Source organism: Ranitomeya imitator, chromosome 10 (assembly GCF_032444005.1).
Source record: "Ranitomeya imitator isolate aRanImi1 chromosome 10, aRanImi1.pri, whole genome shotgun sequence".
In the NCBI taxonomy this organism is placed as follows: Eukaryota; Metazoa; Chordata; class Amphibia; order Anura; family Dendrobatidae; genus Ranitomeya; species Ranitomeya imitator.
Genome location: NC_091291.1, coordinates 6,330,921 through 6,357,023, shown reverse-complemented (window position 1 = coordinate 6,357,023; position 26,103 = coordinate 6,330,921). Strand labels below are relative to the sequence as shown.

At 51.8% G+C, this 26,103-nt stretch overlaps 1 protein-coding gene across 1 annotated transcript in view; it reads left to right on the top strand.

Moving 5' to 3' along the window:
• Positions 1–26,103, top strand: part of IFFO2 (intermediate filament family orphan 2) — a 38,919-nt gene that overhangs the window by 7,731 nt on the left and 5,085 nt on the right. Inside the window, exons 2-6 of the mRNA XM_069741451.1 lie at positions 19,547–19,607; positions 19,702–19,797; positions 23,353–23,493; positions 23,925–24,073; positions 25,354–25,483. Of these exons, the coding sequence (XP_069597552.1) occupies positions 19,547–19,607; positions 19,702–19,797; positions 23,353–23,493; positions 23,925–24,073; positions 25,354–25,483 (577 nt within the window). The remainder of the gene's footprint in view (positions 1–19,546; positions 19,608–19,701; positions 19,798–23,352; positions 23,494–23,924; positions 24,074–25,353; positions 25,484–26,103) is intronic.

The following is a 26,103-nucleotide window of genomic DNA, read 5'->3' as shown; positions in this document are numbered from 1 at the left end:
GCTAGAATTGCTGACTGTCTCCCTTATTTTCGGGAAGACGTCCTTTCCGGTCTGTGCCCACTCTCTGCCCGCTTTGCCCTTGGCACCAGAGTTCAGCTGATTTTTCAGACCCTTTTATTCACGTGTTGGTCGTGTGGATGATGATTTCTCAGAAGTTGTTCCTTTCTGGCGGACGTGAGCGGTTTATTGGGCTTTCGGCAGCTGGTAAATCTCCGTTCCCTGTAATTTGGCTGCAGGGACTCGCTGTAAAGCTGCTGATCCAGGGCTGGTCCTTACATGGGGCTGCTCCACGCCTGTAAATGCCGGCGCTGCCGTCAGACGATCACTCCCATTCACAACATTTCCGCTGCTCCGTGACAACGGACTTGTACGTCTGTCCGCACCTCACTTCTGTCTATTGCGATGCTGTGGAACTACAGGGCCCAGCATACCCCAGCACTCTGCAGCTGGGGGCCGTAGTGTCACGGCTGGTGGCCATATGTGCTGCGGGGCTGTCCCCTGCTGCCCTGTCCTCAGGCGGAGGTATATACAGAGTATTGGGGTGGCGGTGATGACTGTTCCTGGTCACCCCGGGGTCCCACCCATCCGCGCTCAGCTGTCATTATCGCTGTATTGTCCATCCACCTCCTAAATAAATGTTATGACACATTATCAATGAAGGCGACTGCAGGGCGCACCTCCCTGACTGCGTCATCCAGAGCTGCCTGTTACAGGGCATTTTCCTTTTAACAAAAATATCCCTGTCCTTAAAGGAACTGTCCGTACCCCCGCACCCCCCATTTATGGTTTGTCTGCAGGGATCCAACATTCTATTGCTGCTTGTCTCCATAGCTGTTCTGTGATGATTCGCACTGTCTGCAGCCGCCACTAGAGGGAGCTCAGCAGCCATCTGTATACAGATATTAACGAGTGGCCCGTATACAAGCTGCCGTCCAGGGGCCACATGCGACCTGTGATTCTGATCATTGTGGCCCCCAACTCGTGACTGCTCCTTCAAACCGAAAAGCCGCCTGCCCCATGGGAAAAGGATCCAAAGTCTCTTGTTTCTATAAAACCATCAGCTTGTTTTCTAGCCCCGGATTTGTTTGTCCTGACGGTGAACACCCCGTGTCTGCAGTGAGGTCCCGAGCGCCCCCTACTGGTGACCGGCTGACTGCAGTTAATAGAAGACCGCTGGCTTTAATGACTGCACTTTTCTGCGCACCGCAGGTTATTCCGTGCGCATAGAAAATAGTTCTGGGCCGCACATGTTTACACGGGATGACGTGCTGCCGAGGACGATTATTTTGAAGCAATCTGTCACCTGACAAACAAGCATTATGCCTGTCGTGATTCGCATCCTGTGGGATAGGCGATAATCGGGGAAACGAGCGTTCCTAGAAGCCCTGGTGCCAGACTTTAGTCCAGTGTAAGCCTGTGCAGGGGATTTGGCGCTTTGTATCAGGAAAGATCCTGTCGCCGCCGCCATCTCCTGTCGCAGCCTCTGATTTATCGCATTGGAGATGATTGTCACCCTCTGAATATTGGTGCAGATGTCGTTGTTATTCCTTCATACTATGGAGGTAAATGGCGCAATCATAGCGACACAATCTGTGAATACATTGCACAAGTCTGATTGTTACAACGTATCACTTATTTTTTTTTCCTTAATGTATTTCAGCTCGATCTTGAGCCATGGCGACTTTCTGTATGAACTCTCTGTAGGGAGATGGATCTTCTGCGGCCTAGATAGGTCCTCCAGGGTCTTCTCTGCCGTTATCTTGATAGTATTAAGCCATCGGGTTTCAGGTCTTCCTCTTCGCCTTGCTCCTTCTATTCTTCCAACCATGATGTCCTTCTCCAGTGATTGCTCTCTTCGTATGATGTGTCCACAAGTCCTAGATTGATGATCCTTGCTTCCAGTGACTTGTTCTTGCCATCCATGGTATTGATAGGTATTGATTCTTCTCCTGTCTTGTTTCGCCTCCGTTTGTTGACACAAATGTATCACTTATTGTTTAGCATTGGACAGTTGGCGACCAGTAGTGTTACGTTAGGTCATGGCTTCATCCGTCCCCCACCTGTCAGTGAGGCACGATGCAGGAATGCCGGGATGTGAGCTCCGTGGGTGCTGACGAGCTTTGTGGATGACGAGGCGATTACTGGATATTGGGGGGTGTCTGTACACGTCTCTGCACCCACAATTTGGCAGCGACTGATCAGCGGTGATCACTGAGTAACGTCATTTTAATGTTGATCTCATAAATCTATTGTACATGTGAAAATAAGAAGCTTTTTTTTTTTTTTAGTATCAGAGAAATCTTTTTTTCAGAGCTGATATTTAATTTCCAAAATACTCAGTTTACAGGTGAATCTGTCCAGCGATGACGGTTGGTGCTGGTTAGATTCTACGTAGAAGGGAGGAGCTGTCTGTAGCTCCTCCCCCTTTCCGCATAGAATCTTATCAGCACTAACTGTCATCTCTTAGTAATGTAACAATTCGCCTTCACTGGACAGATATCTCCTGTAAACTGAGTATTTAACGTTTATTACTGAAGTAGAAAGGAGCAGATTCTCCGATCGGATGTGTTACAAAGTTTCTTATTTTCACCTGTATTACAGATTTATGAAGGAGAAAGTTCCCCCTCCAGTTACGCTGTAATAAATGGTCAGATCTGATGCTGCTTTCCCTCGGCCCTGTGGTTACCGGAGTCGCGGCTCATTGTGGCTGCGCCTCCTCCACCGTCCGGGGGTCGCCTCTGCCGTCTTCAGTGATCCCTCAGGATTACACCTTGTACTTTTAGGTTCTATTCATCCTTCTTTGCTTCTATGGAGGTTCCTCGTGCAGTTTCACCTCTGGGTCATTCCCTTATTCTGGGGATTGTATTGAGGCCGTTGCCCCTGAAATGTCCAAACATCCTTATGTAAGTAAACAGGGCTGAGCGAAGTCACTTAGGGGTCACGAGAGGGCCCCCCAACCCCCCACCACTGATGTATGTCTGCAGTGCGGCGGCGTTTCCGGCTTCTCTCCCTTGTGCACTTGTATGTGCGTTTTCCAGCATCCGCTACCATGGACTGTCCCCCCATCACTGTGAATCTTCCCTGTAATACGTCCATGAGCGTCTCCCCCATTAATGCGTCCATCTTGATTCGCCCTCTATGGATGTATCGCCTTGTCCGACCCTCCGGGCCTGTCCTGACCCTCGTTACGGCCGGGGCTGCTGATCCGGGGTAATTAATAACTAATTGGCCTGTGTTCCTTTCTTCTCGAGTCCCGACATTGTTCTCGGCCCTGGCACGGAGCCCCCTCTGTGTATGAAGGCGGCGGTGAGATTGCAGCATTGCAGAGTGACACGGGCTCAGTGGTTTCCCTGTGTCAGCGCAATTGTCAGGAATTAGCAGTCAGGTCAGAGCGCCTTAAAGCTGCAGTGCCCCCGCGGGTGGGGTGGTCCTAGGGCGGAGACACCCTGGTATTGGTTGAACATGTGACATTTTGCTACATTTTGTTACATTTGTTGAGGACTGATTGCACCGTGTACACAAATGTTTATGATCGCCATGGCGATGTCATCGGTGGGTGACTGTTCCCCGTCTTGCTCTGCCCCATTGAGTCTTCTGAATGCCGAGAATCACAGACTTTCTCCTTTCTGTGTCTTTCTGGCTGAACTTTAGGCCCTTTGTCTTGTGGAATTCGCTTTATTGCCGGATTCCCAGACAGATCTGGTGTCGGGGCCCCGACATTCACTGTGGCTGTGTCTCCCACCATCCCGGGGACAGGAGCGGTGACCCCGACATTCACTGTGGCTGCGTCTCCCCCACCATCCCGGGGACAGGAGCGGTGACCCCGACATTCACTGTGGCTGCGTCTCCCCCACATCCCGGGGACAGGAGCGGTGACTCCGACATTCACTGCTGCGTCCCCCACCATCCCGGGGACAGGAGTGGTGACCCCGACATTCACTGCTGCGTCCCCCACCATCCCGGGGACAGGAGTGGTGACCCCGACATTCACTGTGGCTGCGTCTCCCCCACCATCCCGGGGACAGGAGCGGTGACCCCGACATTCACTGTGGCTGTGTCTCCCACCATCCCGGGGACAGGAGCGGTGACCCCGACATTCACTGTGGCTGTGTCTCCCACCATCCCGGGGACAGAAGCGGTGACCCCGACATTCACTGTGGCTGTGTCTCCCACCATCCCGGGGACAGGAGCGGTGACCCCGACATTCACTGTGGCTGCGTCTCCCCCACCATCCCGGGGACAGGAGCGGTGACCCCGACATTCACTGTGGCTGCGTCTCCCCCACATCCCGGGGACAGGAGCGGTGACTCCGACATTCACTGCTGCGTCCCCCACCATCCCGGGGACAGGAGTGGTGACCCCGACATTCACTGCTGCGTCCCCCACCATCCCGGGGACAGGAGTGGTGACCCCGACATTCACTGTGGCTGCGTCTCCCCCACCATCCCGGGGACAGAAGCGGTGACCCCGACATTCACTGTGGCTGCGTCTCCCACCATCCCGGGGACAGAAGCGGTGACCCAGACATTCACTGTGGCTGCGTCTCCCACCATCCCGGGGACAGAAGCGGTGACCCCGACATTCACTGTGGCTGCGTCCCCCACATCCCGGGGACAGGAGCGGTGACCCCGACATTCACTGCTGCGTCCCCCACCATCCCGGGGACAGAAGCGGTGACCACGACATTCACTGTGGCTGCGTCTCCCCCACCATCCCGGGGACAGGAGCGGTGACCCTGACATTCACTGTGGCTGCGTCTCCCCCACCATCCCGGGGACAGGAGCGGTGACCCCGACATTCACTGTGGCTGCGTCTCCCACCATCCCGGGGACAGGAGCGGTGACCCCGACATTCACTGTGGCTGCGTCTCCCCCACCATCCCGGGGACAGGAGCGATGACCCTGACATTCACTATGGCTGCGTCTCCCCCACCATCCCGGGGACAGGAGCGGTGACCCTGACATTCGCTGTGGCTGCGTCCCCCACATCCCGGGGACAGGAGCGGTGACCCCGACATTCGCTGTGACTGCGTCCCCCACCATCCCGGGGACAGGAGCTGTGACCCCGACATTCGCTGTGGCTGCGTCCCCCACATCCCGGGGACAGGAGCTGTGACCCCGACATTCACTGTGGCTGCGTCCCCCACATCCCGGGGACAGGAGCGGTGACCCGGGCGGGCGTACCTGTGTATGGGGTGTGGTGGGGCCGGATACCTGAACTCGCATTCTGCCCTGGAAAAACATCCGACTTATCTGCCGGCCACATTCTGACGACTTGCTGGTTTGTTTGTTTTTCTTCACTTGACTTTCTTCATTTTTCTTTTTGTAAAAATCAAAGCTTGGAATGAGTCTACGTCAGCAATATCTATAGGGGATGTGTATGTGCAGCCTTAAAGGGATATTATAACGCGTTTTCCCAGGATTATCGATGTGTGATCGGTGGGGCTGGCGGATTACAACCTGTGCCGATCAGGAGAAGTGCAGTGATGGCGACCACTGCTCCATTTACTGGCGGACCCCATTCTCGTGATCGGTGTGGGGTCTAGGTGAGACCCTCGGCTAACATTACTGTTATGCTTGGCTTACATAGCGCCATCATATTCCACAGCACTTTGTGCTTGATCATCACTGTCCCCATCACGATGTCTGCAGAAACCCCCACAAACACGGGGAGAACATACAAACTCCCCGCAGGTGGTTTTTGGTGGGATTAAAGCCCATTGCTCCAGTGTTGCCAGGCGAGTGCTAACCACTGAGCCACTGTGCTGCTAACCACTGAGCCACAATGTTGTCCATAACATTCACTTATTATTTGTCCTGCAGGTATGCGATTAATGGATTTGTGTATAACATTTACCGTATGTGGCTGATCACAATGGATCCCGCAAGTCCCCATGATTGGTTTTTATCAGATATTTCTATGGTTGGGGGACGGTGTTTTTGTGTTTTGAGTCACACGGCATACAAAGTTGTCAGCTGCACCTTCAGATGTTGTCACATGGTGATCACATCGTGCCGCTAGTGTTAATGTGACACAATGATCCTTAAAGGGGACGTCCCTGTGTACGGCCCGCGGCGTTCCCTCTCTGCTAGATCCTTTTCTCACTGTTTTTTTTTTACTTGGTTTCATTAGGATTTGGCTGTGACGTGCGTCGATTCCAGGGAGTCCGGGGAGGTCTGTGCTCCACCTCCTGCCTCCTCAATGGTGGCTCTTCCATGCTTTACACTGCAGCTCTGCCAGCTCGGATTGCCTGCAGAATCTGGACTATAACTCCTTACAGATCAGTGTGGAGGAGGAATTATTCAGTTTAGCAGACTATCATGTGGTGTTCATTGCTGTAGATGGGAAGTCACTGTCCGTCTTTCAGCAGCTCTCAGAGGACACCGGAGCGGCCCCTTGTATGTGGCCAAGATGGCTGCAGCCGAGCCATGCGGTCTTCTAAGTCAGAGATGACAAAGAAGCGTCTGATCAGAGGGGGACACAGCGTCAGGAAGTGACCAGACGTCCGGTGACTCCAGGATGATGATCGCAGGGTCTCTATGTTCCCGATGTGATCAGACGTCTCCTGACAGCAAGAATCCCGGAGAGATCAAGAGTCGTCACTTTCCATAGGGCCTCGTTCACACGGTCAGTATTCACATCAGCAGGTGATGGTACAGAAGTGGTGACTGGTTTATGTTACAGTGGAAAAGAGGGGGATTCACTCCGGCGGGCCAAACCCACAAGAGAAGATCGAAAACCTTTATTGCGGCATGTCAAGCCATATTAATAACACAACACCCGACGCGTTTGTCTTCCTAATGTGAAATGGCGGCCAAATACTGAAGAATGTGACTGAACCACATATCCGTGCGGTCAGTGGCCGCCATTTATCCCGCCGTTCGTGTCGTGCTGCGGTCGGTCCTCACTAACTGGATATTTTGTGGGATTTGATTTCAACCAAGGAATAAATGTAAATGTTGCGTTACATGAACAACTGTAATTTTCTCCCTGTTGTGGGACTACAATTCCCAGGTTTCTGCGTATTTTCTCCTTTAGCATTATCTGCATGTTGTGAATAATCTGGCATTCATGAGATTGACATCTAGTAATCTCCTGTGTGGAGGGAATAATGTCTGGATCCTTCTGTCCTGATACGTTGTTGCTTTTCCTGTGTGGAGGGAATAATGTCTGGATCCTTCTGTCCTGATACATTGTTGCTTTTCCCGTGTGGAGGGAATAATGTCTGGATCCTTCTGTCCTGATACATTGTTGCTTTTCCCGTGTGGAGGGAATGTCTGGATCCTTCTGTCCTGATACGTTGTTGTTTTTCCTGTGTGGAGGGAATAATGTCTGGATCCTTCTGTCCTGATACGTTGTTGCTTTTCCCGTGTGGAGGGAATAGTGTCTGGATCCTTCTGTCCTGATACGTTGTTGCTTTTCCCGTGTGGAGGGAATAGTGTCTGGATCCTTCTGTCCTGATACGTTGTTGCTTTTCCCGTGTGGAGGGAATAGTGTCTGGATCCTTCTGTCCTGATACGTTGTTGCTTTTCCCGTGTGGAGGGAATAATGTCTGGATCCTTCTGTCCTGATACGTTGTTGCTTTTCCCGTGTGGAGGGAATAATGTCTGGATCCTTCTGTCCTGATACGTTGTTGCTTTTCCCGTGTGGAGGGAATAATGTCTGGATCCTTCTGTCCTGATACGTTGTTGCTTTTCCTGTGTGGAGGGAATAATGTCTGGATCCTTCTGTCCTGATACGTTGTTGCTTTTCCCGTGTGGAGGGAATAGTGTCTGGATCCTTCTGTCCTGATACGTTGTTGCTTTTCCCGTGTGGAGGGAATAATGTCTGGATCCTTCTGTCCTGATACGTTGTTGCTTTTCCCGACACATGGTATCAGTGTGCGGGTGTTGTCTGAGGATTCTCCAGACTGGATACAATGTAGCAATCACCTACCAGAAATAGACATGGCCCTTCCTTCTCTTCTCTCGGGTGTTGTTCTAGTTGCACCCAGGACATGTTTATATTCATCAATTCTTAACAATGGATTTGTTAAAATGTATGAAGCTCGGATGTGTCATCTGGTTTCCGCCGACTCCCATAGTCTTTAATGGTCTCCGTCCGATATTAGGACATGCGCTGAGTGTCACGGACCGGAGACTGATCCGTTTTTCTGCATGTGGATGTGTGAATATATAAAAATAAATGGTGCCGTTCACTGACAGCAAGCAGCGATGAAGAAGCACAAAGCTGCAGAACGCTGCGGTTATATATACAGTAACCCTTACTGCAGAGCCGCTTTGTGCCGCTGCCCTCCATCGCTCGCCCGCTGACAGCGCAGCCTGCAGCTGCTTGCTGGATTTGGAGGACATTAATGGTCTCCCCAGTTGAGGTGGGTGGGGGGGCTTGCATCTTTTTGATCCCTCTTTCTCAGTAAATGAAGCTTTTGTCATATGGCTGCGGGGCAGGGGGCTCCTCGTTCAGCCCTTTGTAGTGTACATGTGATATCATGTTTGGGGGGCCGCTCCTCCGACAGAGGGAATAGGAACCTGGGGGGGAAATGTGATTATTTTTATCATCCTCCATCCTGTTCACTGGTGGTCTGAAGAGAATTTATCCCCTGCCCAGTCTTGTTCTGGTGCGTGCGAAGGATCCCACCCAACTCATTCATTCATGGTGGCCTTATATACCTAAGGGGGTCCGCCCCATGGATGCAGGTCCATCCTGATTCTTCTCTTATGGAAAGTCTGGATGACAACCCGTCTAAAAGTGATAATGGCCGCATGGGTTGTCGCCCAACTTTCTGACACCCTGACTGAAGGGGGCCGTGTGTGTCCTTGCGTTCCGGGGGGGTTTGCTCCTTTTGGTGATGGCTCAGTTACGGTAGTTAAGCTCCTCAGCTTTGCGCTAAATCTGTTAATTTCCGGATAGTTTTAGCTCTCGTTCCGCCATCGCCCGGAGATCACTTTCATGACTTGGACACTGGCACATTGTGCTGCTCGGTATGAAGCCGAATATCAGGGGGTCCTGAGCATCGGACCTGTGCACCTTCCACTAATGGCTCTACACAGACAAACCATTATTGATCAGGAGAGCTGCAGCCGCCATCATCAGTGCTGCATTATTCATGGGCTGCAGCTGAGACACCGAGCGCCTGCGTGTAATGTACGGACCTCGCCGGACTCGTCTGCTCTAGTCACATCCAGAGCTGCATCTTTAATCTTCCACAATTGGGCTTACTCTGGAAAGATGCTGAAGCAGCCAGGATTCCTACTCCAGTCACATCCAAAGCCTCATACTGTGCAGTGGGGCCTCATGGCTCGTGCCGGGGGGGGCCCCTCATGGCTCGTGCCGGGGGGGGGGCCCCTCATGGCTCGTGCCGGGGGGGGGGGGCCCCTCATGGCTCGTGCCGGGGGGGGGGGCCCTCATGGCTCGTGCCGGGGGGGGGCCCTCATGGCTCGTGCCGGGGGGGGGGCCCCTCATGGCTCGTGCCGGGGGGGGCCCCTCATGGCTCGTGCCGGGGGGGGCCCCTCATGGCTCGTGCCGGGGGGGCCCCTCATGGCTCGTGCCGGGGGGGGCCCCTCATGGCTCGTGCCGGGGGGGCCCCTCATGGCTCGTGCCGGGGGGGGCCCCTCATGGCTCGTGCCGGGGGGGGCCCCTCATGGCTCGTGCCGGGGGGGGCCCCTCATGGCTCGTGCCGGGGGGGGCCCCTCATGGCTCGTGCCGGGGGGGCCCCTCATGGCTCGTGCCGGGGGGGGGGGCCCCTCATGGCTCGTGCCGGGGGGGGGCCCCTCATGGCTCGTGCCGGGGGGGGGGCCCTCATGGCTCGTGCCGGGGGGGGGGGCCCCTCATGGCTCGTGCCGGGGGGGGGCCCCTCATGGCTCGTGCCGGGGGGGGGCCTCATGACTCGTGCCGGGGGGGGGGCCCTCATGGCTCGTGCCGGGGGGGGGCCCCTCATGGCTCGTGCCGGGGGGGGGCCTCATGGCTCTCGCCGGGGGCCTCATCGCCCTTGGATCATCCCAAAAGTTGATTGCTCCATAAAGTAACACAATCTGCTCCAAACACTTAGTGATTAATCGCTGCTCAATTACTTACGTTTCAATTTAGCAGAAAGTTTGTAGACGGCCTGCGGGCGAGGAGAGGCGGCGGGACGTGCCTGCACACACCCCAATGCTTATAAAGTCGGGAGACTCATGTCGGCGCTGACATCAGGTCCTGGAGCCGATTATGGGACTATAGATTATATAGGGAAACTGATTTCTTATAGGGATAGTATCAGCATTATCAGTGTCTGATTTTATGTAAAGGAGCTGTCCAGGATTACATGCAGATTTCTATCAAACAGCGCCTCCGCAGGCTGCACCTGGTATGGCACCGGGGCTCTTTATGGTACTCTGTGCTTTAGCTCGCAGCCTTGTCTGATGAACGCAGACCTGTTGTCGGCGGCCTTGTTGCCAGGCAGCGCTCTGTACACCGCACGCGGAGGAGCTGGACAATGTACCGGCACTGTACGTCAATGTAAACTCCTGACATCGTGTTTTCCTGGATCCCACGTATAGAAACCAGCCGGCTGCATATTTGTGGATCCACCTCATGGAACATCATCGTGTGGAAGAATCTCCCGAACATTTCCACATCTGTCGCTTCGGCGTGATGCATTATGGCTGCAGTCGGCTTCCTGTGTTCTGCGATTTCCCCAATTTCCCACCTTTTTACAAATTGTTTTATAAAACGTCCCTGGAAGTAAGGATGAATCCTTGGATGATATTTATTTATTTTTGCTTATGTACACCTCTCAAAAAAAATAAAATAAAGGGAACACTTAAACAGCAGAATATAACTCCTAAGTAAATCAAACTTCTGTGAAATCAGACTGTCCACTTAGGAGCAGCACTGATTGACAATCAATCTCACATACTGTTGTGCAGATGGAATAGTCAACAGATGGGAATTATTGGTGATTATCAAGACACCCTCAATAAAGGAGCATGGTGGGGACCACAGACCACATCTCAGTACCAATGCTTTCTGGCTGATGTTTTGGTCACTTTTGAATGTTGGTTGCGCTTTCACACTCGTGGTAGCATGAGACGGACGCTACAACCCATACAAGTGGCTCAGGTAGTGCAGCTCATCCAGGATGGCACATCAATGTGAGCTGTCAAGAAGGTTTGCTGTGTCTGTCAGCGTACTGTCCAGAGACTGGAGGAGCTACCAGGAGACAGGCCAGTACACCAGGAGACGTGGAGGGGCCGTAGGAGGGCAACAACCCAGCAGCAGGACCGCTACCTCCGCCTTTGTGCAAGGAGGAACAGGAGGAGCACTGCCAGAGCCCTGCAAAGTGACCTCCAGCAGGCCAAAAATGTGCATGTGTGTGCACAAACGGTTAGGCTGGGTTCCCATTGCGTTATGGGACCGCGTTAAACGGACAGCGTTGCACGGCGAAATTAACGCCATGCAACGCGGCCGTTAACGCGCCCATTCACGCTAATGGGAACGCGCTTCACTAGCGCGTGCCATGTTCGGCACGCGCTAGCGACGCGCCGGTGATTCCTGGCGTGCCGCGGACGTGCCTGCTTGCTTGCTTGGGATCTGCGAGAGCGGGGACGTTACCGCGACCCCCGACCGCAGCCCCATAGAAAACATTGCGTTAGCGCAATCCGCTAGCGCTAAACGGATTGCACTAACGCAATGTGACCCTAGCCTTAGAAACTGACTCCATGAGGATGGTCTGAGTGCCCGACGTCCACAGATGGAGGTTGTGCTCACAGCCCAACACCGTGCAGGACAGTTTGGCACCAGGATTGGCAAATTCACCACTGGCGCCCTGTGCTCTTCACAGATGAAAGCATGTTCACACTGAGCCCATGTGACAGACGTGACAGAGTCTGGAGACGCCGTGGAGAGCGATCTGCTGCCTGCAACATCCTTCAGCATGACCAGTTTGGCAGGGGGTCAGTAATGGTGTGGGGTGGCATTTCTTTGAAGGGCCGCACAGCCCTCCATGTGCTCGCCAGAGGCAGCCTGACTGCCATTAGGTACCGAGATGAGATCCTCAGACCCCTTGTGAGACCATATGCTGGTTCGGTTGGCCCTAGGTTCCTCCTAATGCAGGACAATGCCAGACCTCATGTGGCTGGAGGGTGTCAGCAGTTCCTGCAAGATGAAGGCATTGAAGCTATGGACTGGCCGCCCGTTCCCCAGACCTGGATCCAATTGAACACATCTGGGACATCAGGTATTGCTCAATCCACCAACATCACGTTGCACCACAGACTGTCCAGGAGTTGGCGGATGCTTTAGTCCAGTTGTGGGAGGAGATCCCTCAGGAGACCATCTGCCGCCTCATGAGGAGCATGCCCAGGCGTTGTAGGGAGGTCATACCGGCACGTGGAGGCCACACACACTACTGAGCATCATTTCCTTGTCTTGAGGCATTTCCACTGAAGTTGGATCAGCCTGTAACTTCATTTTCCACTTTGATTTTAAGCATCATTCCAACTCCAGACCTCTGTGGGATATTAGTTGTGATTTACATTGATCATTTTTATGTTTTATTGTTCTCAACACATTCCACTATGTAATGATTAAAGATTTACAACTGGAATATTTCATTCAGTGATATCTAGGATGTGGGATTTTAGTGTTCCCTTTATTTTTTTGAGCAGTGTATATTCCTTTGTTTTCAGGATCACTGCTTGCTGTCATGAAATTCTAGCATTTACTGCTACATTCAGGCTGTCCTGCTGAAAAGCTGATACTCGTCACAATGTATCATTTGTCGCTGGCGTATTCCGCTGCGCATTGGAGGGATCAGCACTTCTATCAGCTCCTCTCTATTGGGTGTCATAATCCAAATTCTATAGTAACTAAGGAGCCTTTTTACTTCTGACCCACTGTAACGCACCGTCAGCTCTGAGCAGGCCCAATGTGCAGCCAAATTGTCAGATCTCGGAGCGACTCTCCCTACACAGTGGGGGTCTGTATATATCCCCAGAGCTGTTGGTGACCGGCGCGCACCTGATAAAGCTCATAATAACTGAGCATTTCAGATGTGGAGGAAATTACTGGTTTCTGTGCAGCGATGAACTGGGAGGAAGTGGTTTCTGCAGGGGGGTGGGGGTTGTCGTACCCTCACCACCATGTATTTATAACCAAGACAACCAGAGTGAGCGAATCCAACCAAAGTTCTGTCTTCTAGAGATTAGTCATCAAAAAACCTCTGCGATTTGTACACTTTCATGCAAGATCTCTGCTTGCTGTTAATGCCCAGGAGCCTTTATTGTTTATATCAAGAGGCTAAAGAACCTACAGGTGACCGAAGGCTTCTCACAGCTGAGGGTGCGTTGGTTATATCCAGTGGGGCAATCCTCTAAACCAGGGATGGTTAATGTTCCTGAGGCGCCATAAGAGACTGTGACTATTGTGGAGGCCGAACCAATAGGCTGAAATTAATTCTGCTCAATATTAATATATTGAATGACTTAATATTGAGCAGAAATAAGTATGCTGAAAGCCCCCTATGTGCTGCGTGAACCCCCACATGGGCCCCAATATGTAGTGAGCCCCCTCACGGCCCTCTATATGCAGTGTGAGCCTCCACATGGCCCTCCTATATGCAGTGTGAGCCTCCACATGGCCCTCTATATGCAGTGTGAGCCTCCACGTGGCCCTCCTATATGCAGTGTGAGCCTCCACATGGCCCTCTATATGCAGCGTGAGCCTCCACATGGCCCTCTATATGCAGTGTGAGCCTCCACATGGCCCTCTATATGCACTGTGAGCCTCCACATGGCCCTCTATATGCAGTGTGAGCCTCCACATGGCCCTCCTATATGCAGTGTGAGCCTCCACATGGCCCTCTATATGCAGTGTGAGCCTCCACATGGCCCTCCTATATGCAGTGTGAGCCTCCACATGGCCCTCTATATGCAGTGTGAGCCTCCACATGGCCCTCTATATGCAGTGTGAGCCTCCACATGGCCCACCTATATGCAGTGTGAGCCTCCACATGGCCCTCCTATATGCAGTGTGAGCCTCCACATGGCCCTCCTATATGCAGTGAGCCTCCACATGGCCCTCCTATATGCAGTGTGAGCCTCCACATGGCCCTCTATATGCAGTGTGAGCCTCCACATGGCCCTCTATATGCAGTGTGAACCTCCACATGGCCCTCTATATGCAGTGTGAGCCTCCACATGGTCCTCTATATGCAGCGTGAGCCTCCACATGGCCCTCTATATGCTGTGAGCCTCCACATGGTCCTCTATATGCAGCGTGAGCCCCTTCGCGGCCCTCTATATGCAGTGTGAGCCCCCTCGCGGCCCTCCTATATGCTGTGTGAGCCTCCACATGGCCCTCTATATGCTGTGTGAGCCTCCACATGGCCCTCTATATGCTGTGTGAGCCTCCACATGGCCCTCTATATGCTGTGTGAGCCTCCACATGGCCCTCTATATGCAGTGTGAGCCCCCTCACGGCCCTCTATATGCAGTGTGAGCCTCCACATGGCCCTCTATATGCTGTGAGCCTCCACATGGTCCTCTATATGCAGCGTGAGCCCCTTCGCGGCTCTCTATATGCAGCATGGGCCCCTGCGCAGCCCCCAATATACAGGCATACATCCCATACACATTTTAAGAGAAAAAAAACACCTACTCCCCTCGATTCCGTCCCCCCTGTGCTCTGCTTTAGTCTCTGATTTCATATACTGGACTCAATGTAGTGACGTGCTGAAGGAGTCGTCCACCGTCCTCATCATTTGTATACAGGGCGGTGTGCATCCTCAGGATACAGCTGATGGTGGGATTGCGGAGGGCACGGTGCGGCTGTGGGCAGAGTTTTCAGCCCTTCGGCTGTCTTTGTCCCTGGTGGGATGTGGCCCCTGCCGCACTTGGTCCAGGTCTGCTCTACTCCGTTGCTTTTTACCTGCCCTGATACATTGTTCTCAGTCTGTGAATGTAAATATTGAATGTTCCTATTCACTGAAAGCAAGTGGCGAACGCAAGTCGTGTGACTGATAGGGAGACGCCAAATGTGATATCTGCCGGTGGCGCTCGTAGCCGACGTCATGCTGCAGGAATTGTAATGCTGAGTGACAGGTCAGATCACGGGGAAGTGGGGGAATCCTTTCTGTGCCCGGAGGAAACCGCCATTGGGAAACGTAGGGTGATAATTATGGACAGTGCGATCTGGAGCCAGGACTGATCGGGAATCCGCCGCCGCGCTCTGACATCACCGGGGTGTGTTACATTGGGTGCGACCGACACCTTGTCAGCTCCAAATCCCCATAAATCTCCTCGGCTCTCGGCACAGACAAACTTTGAAGTCGTGTGTAAACCCCTATTCATTCCGTTCTCCTTAATGGATTACATCATTTGTCTCCATTATCCCCGAGCTTTGTGTTATAATGACACCGAAGTGGAGAGTAAATCTGTGCAGGAAAGTATTCGAGAGTACTGCATGCTCCATTCAGCTGACTGTGCATGTACATACAATGTGCTGTGGTTACTCCTCAGATGGAGGAACAAAATGATTGAGTGATGTCTAAACCTTCTTGCCACTGGGGCCCATACATGTAAGAGAGTAGGAGGGTTCGGACCCCATGGCGGTCCCTTTACCCCATGGCGGTCCCTTTATCCCATGGCGGATTGTGCGTCTTTCGCCCCTAATAGTTACGTTTTCCCTCTTCATGGTGGTCGTCCTCTTGGGATCATGGCTGGGACAGCACCAGCTGTCTGGTAAATATCCCGGGGCAGGAATGTGAGCAGAGCCCCGGCCCTTATATAGACTGGTTCGTCCGGATGCCGGGCATTGTCCTTCTGTTCTTGAGAAGACTTCTTGAGAAGACTTGTTGTTCACCAACACTACAGAAATAAAGAAAAAGTAAATCTGCAAATATATGTGCCCTCCCCCACCCCACCCCCAGATAATCCTAGCCTAAACTCTGCACTGATCAAGTCTAGTCTATTCCCTGGGAATCTCTTGCTGGAGGGCAAAGAAGTGGTTAATCTCCCGTGCCACGCTGCCCTCTTATGCTGTGACTGCACAGGTAGGTCATATTCCCAGTCCGCCATTGTCAGGCCAGGTGCACTTGCTGAGCAGTGATTTACAGCAGGCGAGGAGGGCGGAGGGTCGGTTTTATCCGTTTAATGCTTCCTTTGGACAACGGCCAGGAAATGCAGCTTGGATTAAAATTCAGCATCTGGCCGCTCAGCACTCAGACGGCCTGTAATTACAAGACTGCCGAGTGCCATACAAAGACTGGCAGACGCTTATAGACTGCCGTATGTGACCTTATACCTTACTGTCCGATAGGAAAGCAATGAACAACACTGTATTATACCCCAGAGCTGCACTCACTATTCTGCTGGTGCAGTCACTGTGTACATACATTACATTACTGATCCTGAGTTACCTCCTGTATTATACCCCAGAGCTGCACTCACTATTCTGCTGGTGCAGTCAGTGTACATACATTACTGATCCTGAGTTACATCCTGTATTATACTCCAGAGCTGCACTCACTATTCTGCTGGTGCAGTCAGTGTACATACATTACTGATCCTGAGTTACATCCTGTATTATACCCCAGAGCTGCACTCACTATTCTGCTGGTGCAGTCACTGTGTACATACATTACTGATCCTGAGTTACATCCTGTATTATATTCCAGAGCTGCACTCACTATTCTGCTGGTGCAGTCACTGTGTACATACATTTCATTACTGATCCTGAGTTTCATCCTGTATTATATTCCAGAGCTGCACTCACTATTCTGCTGGTGCAGCCACTGTGTACATACATTACATTACTGATCCTGAGTTACATCCTGTATTATACTCCAGAGCTGCACTCACTATTCTGCTGGTGCAGTCACTGTGTACATACATTACATTACTGATCCTGAGTTACATCCTGTATTATACTCCAGAGCTGCACTCACTATTCTGCTGGTGCAGTCACTGTGTACATACATTACTGATCCTGAGTTACGTCCTGTATTATACCCCAGAGCTGCACTCACTATTCTGCTGGTGCAGTCACTGTGTACATACATTACATTACTGATCCTGAGTTACATCCTGTATTATACTCCAGAGCTGCACTCACTATTCTGCTGGTGCAGTCACTGTGTACATACATTACATTACTGATCCTGAGTTACATCCTGTATTATACTCCAGAGCTGTACTCACTATTCTGCTGGTGCAGTCACTGTGTACATACATTACATTACTGATCCTGAGTTACATCCTGTATTATACTCCAGAGCTGCACTCACTATTCTGCTGGTGCAGTCACTGTGTACATACATTACATTACTGACCCTGAGTTACCTCCTGTATTATACCCCAGAGCTGCACTCACTATTCTGCTGGTGCAGTCACTGTGTACATACATTACATTACTGATCCTGAGTTACATCCTGTATTATACTCCAGAGCTGCACTCACTATTCTGCTGGTGCAGTCACTGTGTACATACATTACATTACTGATCCTGAGTTACATCCTGTATTATACTCCAGAGCTGCACTCACTATTCTGCTGGTGCAGTCACTGTGTACATACATTACTGATCCTGAGTTACGTCCTGTATTATACCCCAGAGCTGCACTCACTATTCTGCTGGTGCAGTCACTGTGTACATACATTACATTACTGATCCTGAGTTACATCCTGTATTATACTCCAGAGCTGCACTCACTATTCTGCTGGTGCAGTCAGTGTGTGCATACATTACATTACGGTGAGTGCAGCTCTGCAGTGTAATATCGTTAGTGTTCTGTATCTGCGGTGCCTCGGGGGTCTGTACAGGTGATACTTGGTCTCTATATTGGGGCCGCCTCCGGTTTCTTGTTCCCAGCTGTGCTCTGTTATGATCGTTGTTACTTTGTGTTCCTCTCTGTTTGGGAAGTGCTTCGTCCTGACGGCTCACATTCCAGCACACTATGTATCGTGTGAACAAGGTGCATCTTGCTGGGGGTTAGTCACGAGCGGCAGGAATGTCCCATCACATACTTGAGCCGCTGATCATCCTTTATTAACTATAATTAAATCTGCTCGTCAGTGAATGTTGTGTGGCTGCGACACTCCTTGTGGGGTTCGGCACGTTCTCGTATCTGGTAACTCTGCTGACATTTAATATCCGATTTGTGTGCAGGTTGTTGCACTAACACGCGTCCTACCTGAGGCGGCCATTTGTCTGCACAGTCTATAGGCACAGGATATCCCCCATGCTTTCCACTGCAGCTTGGCTGTAGTCTATTAGTATTCTGTAGGGAGAGCCAGTATACACTGACTGCTTATTGGGAGCGGACATGGTTTTGGATTCTGCGGGTCTGAGCCATGTTCGGAGGTCGGTGCAATGATGCACGGATGAGCTGTGATGATCGCACAGCAGCGCTGCACCAATCTCCCCTCTGTTAAAATCATTTGCTCATAAAGTGCCGGGAATGCAGCTAAAATAGAGCCATATTTCAGATGCCGCAATATGAAGACTGCTGCCCTCCCGGGCATTGGCCGCCATCCAGGAGCTGAGCCGAGAGATCGCTTCATCTTGTTTCGTGTCAGTGAAAGACTTTTCTAAATTTAGTATTTTCTCTGAAACCGAATCTGGACCAGAATAGGAGAGCGGAAAATGTGGGTGTGTATAGTCGTCCGCGACCATTCAGTGATGCCCCCTCCCTTTATAAATCACAGCATCAATACTGGAGATGACCCCAAGTTTTACTCTCCTGTGTCCCGATGCAATTCCATGTCCTGGGTGCAGACCTGATCCTTAAGTCTTGCACATCCTGAGCCCTCTGGTGCATGAGAATGATAAAAGGGCTCAAGTGAAGACTCAGTTTAGCATCCGAGAGCGCTTCTAACCATGGGCGTTCATAGATCCGTCGCACACTGGCGTCTCGTGTAATTATATACCGCCATCTGGGTAGCACTTTATCACACGATCGATGGTGTGATGGCCGGCTATGGTCTTCTTTCCCCAGACTTATTGGTTCTCCATGTATGTGATGTCCTTGGCCTGTCTCCTTTAAGAACAAAAGGATTGGGCATGCTGCAATCCAACATGTCTGACTTTTTTTTTCTGACACTGGCCTTCGACCAAGATCTGGTTGTCAGACATTGGCGTTCCTAGTAGTCAAGACATTTCTCTATAGACGTTCCTTCTAGTTTTTGCCCATATAAGTTCTTGGTGACTTCTGAGAGGCGCTTGGTTATTTCTGAGCTGTTCAGACAGTAATAAGTGGGTATAAAGCCCATAACTCCGCTGGGAGCAGTTGTCCCGGACCCCGGCTTGGTCAGCAGTTAGCCGTGGAGTGACAGCTGCTGGGTGACTGGTCTGGGCTGAGTCCGGTTTGCCTGCCTAGATTGAGAATCCAACTTTTGGAGTAATGCAAATATTGGCCGATCAGGGGTCGCAGCCTGAGAGCTAACAGGAAGCCAGCGGCCTCATCTCTATATATCGGTACTGGGCTGATAAATCGCTCCTGATACTTTCTGACCAAAGATTCTTTCTTCATTGCTTCCAGTCTTCTGATGTTATGATTGTCCTTTTGCAGGTGGGAGGAAGAGCTGGCGAAGAGGACAAGTCTGGAATCAATGGTGGAGACCCTTCAGGAGGTAAGATCTGGGGTCCCAGCTGAGGCGCCCCCCCCCCCCCCCCCCCCCCCCGCACACAGACTAGCACAATCTTTATGGCTCCTCTGTTTTCCAGGAGGCACAAGAAGCTTATAATGTCCACGATGAACTCAACGAGAAGATTGAGAGGCTGAAGTCAGAGCTGGTGGTCTTCAAGGGTCTGATGAGTGATGTAAGTGCCAACATGAAGCTTTTCCCATAATGCGACCACTGCGGAATGTTTAACCCTCACCGCTTCCTCTGTGTGAGATACTGACCCGTGCGTGCGGCTGTACTGGTCACCCCCTCCCCGGCAGTGGTTGCAAAGACCACTCTCCCCGCTTCTCCATCAGCCAGTGCGGCACATGAATGGGCTGTTTGTAAAATTCCTGACTGATCGGCTGATTGCACCTTGGTTTCAGGTTTGCTGTGGGAGATCCTGGGAAGTAACACTGTTTGCTGTGACTAACCGATGGCACATGCATGAAGGGTCTGCACGTCCAACTGTCATGTAGTTTGGTTACAGGTTGGAGCATTTGAGCTGAATGTCGTCTTCTGGATTATTTGGCACTGCCACTCCAGAATCACCATAAATCCGTTACAGTCGCTACTTCACCGTGAAATCCAATACTCATTAAGAGAAACTGCAGTAATTAAAGAGGACTTATATTTTCTCAAAAAGAGTGAAGCGTCTCATAAAAACATCTGAGCTCCCCAGATTCTGCCACTTTTTTCCGTTTTTTGCTCTGCGATGCTCCACTGCAAAGATATTTGCATTTGTTGTTTTGGAATGCAATATGTGAAATCTCTGCTTACAGTGCAACTGGGCATTTCTTCAGTTTATTTGGGCCGTGCGCTTTAACCCATCCCTCCCAGATGCTGCCGATCACCGCTTAGCAGATCTAGCAGCCTATCTCTCATGTGATTGGCAGCATCTAAAAGGGATGGATGAATGGCCCCAGACAAGCAGAGATTTCACATGCTGCACTTTTAAGCAACAAATGTGAATATCTCTGCAATGGAGCAACACAGAACAAAATTGAAAAGAGTGACATAATTAGGGGAGCTCAGGCTATGTTATTTTAGAAGTTAACTCCATTTTTTTGAGCAATTGCCAGGTCCTGTTTGATAGATGGGTTTCCCAGTAGTTACCTTACAGTAAAGAAAAGAAGCCGCACACTTTTTAATAAAATCTCCGCAAAAACAGGCTTGAGTTGTTCTACACAATGGCCTCTGAGGTTACAAGGTGAATGATGTTGGAAGGCAACAGATTTGTATTTTTTATATTTATGCAGGTTGAAAAAAAAAAAAAAAATGGTCTCTGTTCCATCAGGGATGGAACCTACGACCTGTGTCATTGCAGGCAGCAGCTAAAGCTACGAGCCGCAGCTTCACATTGGGGAATTATCATACACTGAGCAGTGCAGAAGCTTTCCAACATCCCGCTCTGCTAGCAGTCAGTGAATTGGATCTTTCTTTCATAACCGTAGACCGGAAGCGCATAAGATTGAGGCTTTGAGAAGTTTTTCACATGAGGAAAGAAGGAATTGCACTTGAAATAGTCATTAGAAAGTTGCAGAGCTTCTGTAGTAATATTTATTTTCCAGCAGATAGGACAGGCCGGAGTCTATGGAACTGCTGACCTTTATCTAAAGCCCATCATACTGTGTAGACGGGGGTCCGCCTCGCCTTCATGTGCCGCTAAAGGGGACAGGGGAATAAGACTGTCCGGTGCCTCTGGCTGCACATCATCTCCTTGGGTCTTACCCCTCGTACCGGTCAGCGGACCCCCCAATATACATGTGCTTTATGATGAGAGATTAGAGGCCATTACTAATCTTCGGGCTTCTCTTTAGTGTCGGCTACGGTTGGTGGGTAACGGCCGGCGGCCCCCTCTGTCACTTGTTTCTTGTAAATCCTCACATTGTGTGCCTGGCTGGGGTCTTTACAGAGGCTTTTCCCCCCCCGTCTTGTGGCTAATAACAGGGGTTCTAATCCCCCTCATCTGCAGATATTGCTGGAATCTCTCATGGCCACGATGTAGTTAACCAGTTCTCACGGGGCCGAGCTCCAGATGATGGCTGCAGCCATATTAGGTCCTCGCCAAGAGAAACAAAACCATGAATAATGCGTCGGCTCCTGAGCCGTAATCGGAGTCTGGTGCAGGAAATGTCCGTCTGCTGCGTTATCTCCCTACAAGCCGATTATGGGAAACGGTCGGGGGCCAGATCAGATTCTTCCTGTATAGGGGGCTTCCCACCAGTCCGCAGCACTGAATGAGTTAATGGTCGGATTATCCCAAACAAGGTGCCATTGTCTCCACGTCCCGGCCGTTCCCCCGTTGGTTCCTCCTTTTTTCTCCCGTCTCCTCTTGCCTATGTAAGGTTAGTGGAGTCATCCAAGGCTGAGGCTCAGACACCGGCCGGCGGGGGGATTACCTGGGGGAGATGCAAAATAATCCTCCCAGATTGTCGGCTCATCTTGTTGGTGACTCCACGTACACCGTCCGTTATGGCGACCTTGCTCGGATCCATTGTAACCAGCTGATCGGCGTTCTGTCATCGTTCATTATCGGCGAGCGGAGCCCTTGATCCGTATTTTAGGAAGGTGCCGGGCTGTAGATGGAGGGAGATGTGACGCGGCCCCTCTCCGGTGACGGCCATGATGTCGGGGGGACGGGGTCACCACAGGACGGACTCGTGCGCTCCCTCCATCTGTCCGAGTACAGTAGTTTATTGGAGGGTCTGCCTCTATAGACGCCGGTTCATCTTGCGAGTGCCGATCCCAGGAGCCGACTGCGGCCATCGAGGTTGTTGTTTATGGGCACTTCACATTTTATCCCCGGCTGTGAAACGCTGCGCATCGGGCCGACGCTGAACATAAGGCTGGACGGACCCCTCGTCCAGTATTACAGATACAGGGGGCTGCGAGTTATAGTCTCGTGCTCCATTCACCGCAGTATGAGCGGTCACTGAGGGATTTCTGATCAGGAAAATGACTTGATACTTCGGGCATTGCTTCCTGCCAATCCGTCCTGCAGTAAATGGTACCAATTACTCACCTGACTGCTGCAGCCGATCACTGGCTGCACTGGTCACATGAGGAGTTGGTGGCCTCATCACTGCAGGACGACAGGTCGACGTTTGGATTTATCAGTCTTCCAGTTTTCAAAACTTGGGATAAATTCCCTTAAAGGGGTTTTCTGGCTCATTTTACCTCTGTCATATAGAAGCCCCCGGGGCAGTTAGCGGATTGCTGTGGTCCTGCTCGCTGCAGTCAGTCGGGCTTTGTGTGGCGGTACATGGTGGCCATTCCACTATAGCAGCCGTCTGTGTAACACAAGGCCATTGTGGGTCCGCCAGAACGGTAGTCGCTCTGGTTCTGGGCAGGGTCCCTTCTAAGAGGACCTTCTGACTATTGGACTACCTCTTTAAAGGGCTTGTCCAGTACTTGGATGTTGAGGGTAAGCTGGGGTGCCCGGTGTTGGACCCCCACTGTGATACTTATGCCCCGTTTCAAGTACTGGACAGCCCATTTTAAGACCCCGCAATTCCCTGGTAGCTGGAACCCAGCAGAACTCTGAATGCAGCTCTGAATGTGAATTATACACCGTCATGACGTGAATGAATGGTCCGAGCTCTAGATGAATATCCGGGGGTGTTTGATCCGGGGGTCTGTAGCGTAAGAGGGGAGGTGTGTGTGTGATGCCGTTATTACTGGAGAAGATAATGTACAATGTCCCCCGCAGCCGATGACTGATCTCGACTCAAAGATCCAGGAAAAGGCTATGAAGGTGGACATGGATATCTGCCGGCGGATTGATATCACTGCCAAGCTGTGTGATGTAGCACAGCAGCGCAATTCTGAAGACGTATCCAAGATGTTTCAGGTGACCGAGCCTCGGCTCTCCTTCTCTATCCCCCCGATCTTCTCATGCAGCCCCCCATGTACTTCTGGTATAACATGACCCCAGTCAGTGTCAGATCTAGTGGTGGTGGATGGACTCCTCTTCAGTGAGCTCTGTCGGCCCCTCTGTGGCTTCTGTTATAGGGCTTCTTCTGGTCTCTGTCCACCTTGTCTTGGTGTCTCTCTTTGGCAGTGGTGGTCCCGGCAGGCAGGTGGTCCCGGCAGGCAGGGCTTGCTGTCTCATACATCCTGCTGTGCACTGCATGCATAGCCCGGCTGCAGGCTGCCATTGAATGTGCTGTGTGGCCCACCCTGCAGCTTCATGCATTATTCTGCTGCACTGGTACATGTGGGGGGGTCTCCACATCAAGGACGCTCATTAACGGCGGGCTGCTAAATTCTCTCTCCCTTAAGGTGGGAACGGTGTCTAAAAAGAAAGAGCGGAAGCTGACGACAGAAGACGACATCTCTGAGCAGGACGGGGACGCCGGACGCTTCTCGGACGAGGAAGTCAGCTGCTCCGTCAATATAACGGATGAGATGAAGCGAATGTTCAACCAATTGTAAGTCCGACGTCACCGACAGGGGGTTATATGTATGTGATAATGCCCCCCCCCCCAATCCTCAGTATGTGATAATGCCCCCCCAATCCTCAGTCCAGTCTGACCAACATCGGTGCTAGGGACTCAGACTTCATTCTGGGGATCGCTGGGGGTCCTAACAGTTGAGACCTCTCTTGGGTGTCGTTTCTATTCAGGTGGCCGTATGGATCAGACTGGCTGGCGGCTCTCCTGGCCTGGGCATCCTATGTCTGTGCAGCGATCACACTCGGTAGAGCCGCCGGCCAGTCCGGGTAATGCTGTCTGACTTACATGGCCGTCTGACTGCACCCCAATAGTGAGAATCCTCCTTAATGGAGCGCACCATACACATGACTGGCTGAAGAGCCAATGTGCAAGAACCTGGGATGTCCGAAATGGACCCGAAACCCCAGACGCTCCTCAGTCTCGGCAATGCGCCATGGCACGGAGCGATGTGAACATCCTTTATTCCCCACGTTAAGCAGCGCCGCTTCCTGCCTTTAGCACAATTCCAGATTGTTTTCCTGGGAAAAGGATATGACTGGCGGACGTCCTAGAGGTCCGGGCCAAGTCTGGAGGGGGAGGGGGCGAATATGAAGAATGCCGAGCAAAGCTGGAAGACCACGTAATGTACCTCCGCCCCAATCCGTCCGCTGCGCTTATCTGTCATATTTATGGTCCAACTCGACTGTGGCCAAGGTGGTGCGGGGGTCTGCCGGAGTGATTACTGGTCTGCACCATGGTCAGGACGGCGGAGTATTGACCTCAGCGAGGCGCGAGGTTCTGTGCATCCAGCGTAGGTCGCACGGTGCCCGCAGCAGGTCCTGGGTGATGCCACTGCCATAACTCGGGCTTCAGTCACCGGTCAGTCGTGCAGATAACTCGCAGCAGGGGCGTCTGACATTGCAACGACCCATCTGCTGTGAGAACGGGAAGAGGAATGTGCAGGTTACTGTAATGTTAGCAGCATAAACCAGGACGCATATTTCCTCGCTGGAGTCATCACATTCCCGGCTCCTCCATGGTGCATCCCACCCAGGACACATTCATTTTTGCTGAGAAGACACAAAAAATCCCTCCAATATTTCCCATTCAGATTCCTGGGGTCACATCGCCCTCCATTCTTACACATGTTTAGTGTTATATCGCCACCTGGTGGCCAGATCTGGACCAGGCTGAGGTCAGGCATTTTTCACCTTGCAGCCATTGATCCTTGTACTTATTTTTTTTTTTCCTTCATTCTGCTCCTTTGTCTCCAACAGGCGGGAGACGTACGACTTTGACGACGACTGTGACAGTCTGACCTGGGAAGAAAACGAGGACACGTTGTTACTGTGGGAAGATTTCACCAACTGTAACCCGTCCATCGAGGTCCATCAAGCAGGAGGAGAGGTCAGTACGACTGTCTGTATTACCAATCCAGCCTCCCCGTCGGGTCCGGCGTCTGCGGAGCCAGCTCCCTCGTCGGGTCCAGTGTCTGCGGATCCAGTTCCCCCGTCTGCGGATTCCGCTCCCTCGTCGGGTCCGGCGTCTGCGGATCCAGTTCCCCCGTCGGGTCCGGCGTCTGCGGATCCAGTTCCCCCCGTCAGGTCCAGTGTCTGCGGATCCAGTTCCCCCGTCTGCGGATCCCGCTCCCTCGTCTGGTCCGGCGTCTGCGGATCCAGTTCCCCCGTCGGGTCCGGAAAAGGGGCCACCGCGTGTAGCATCCTATTTACCGCTGTCTGGGTAAGGATTAGAAACGTATGGTTATGTAACAGTGTATCTTGATTAACGGTTTGTGGAGCCTTTGCGCAGGGCTCGACACACTTGGTACAGTAATTGATATAATTCATTATGAAAGCATTACAATGCTTCAGTCCTAGGCCCAGCTATTAAATTGCACTATGCACTTTAGGAAAAGGATTTTTCGGTATTAGGTGCATCCTCGTGGTGTTGTTTCCATCTTTTTGCTACCATCATCCCTCTGTCTTGTTTATGTTTGATGTTACTCAAATATGATGTGTTTGTAGCGT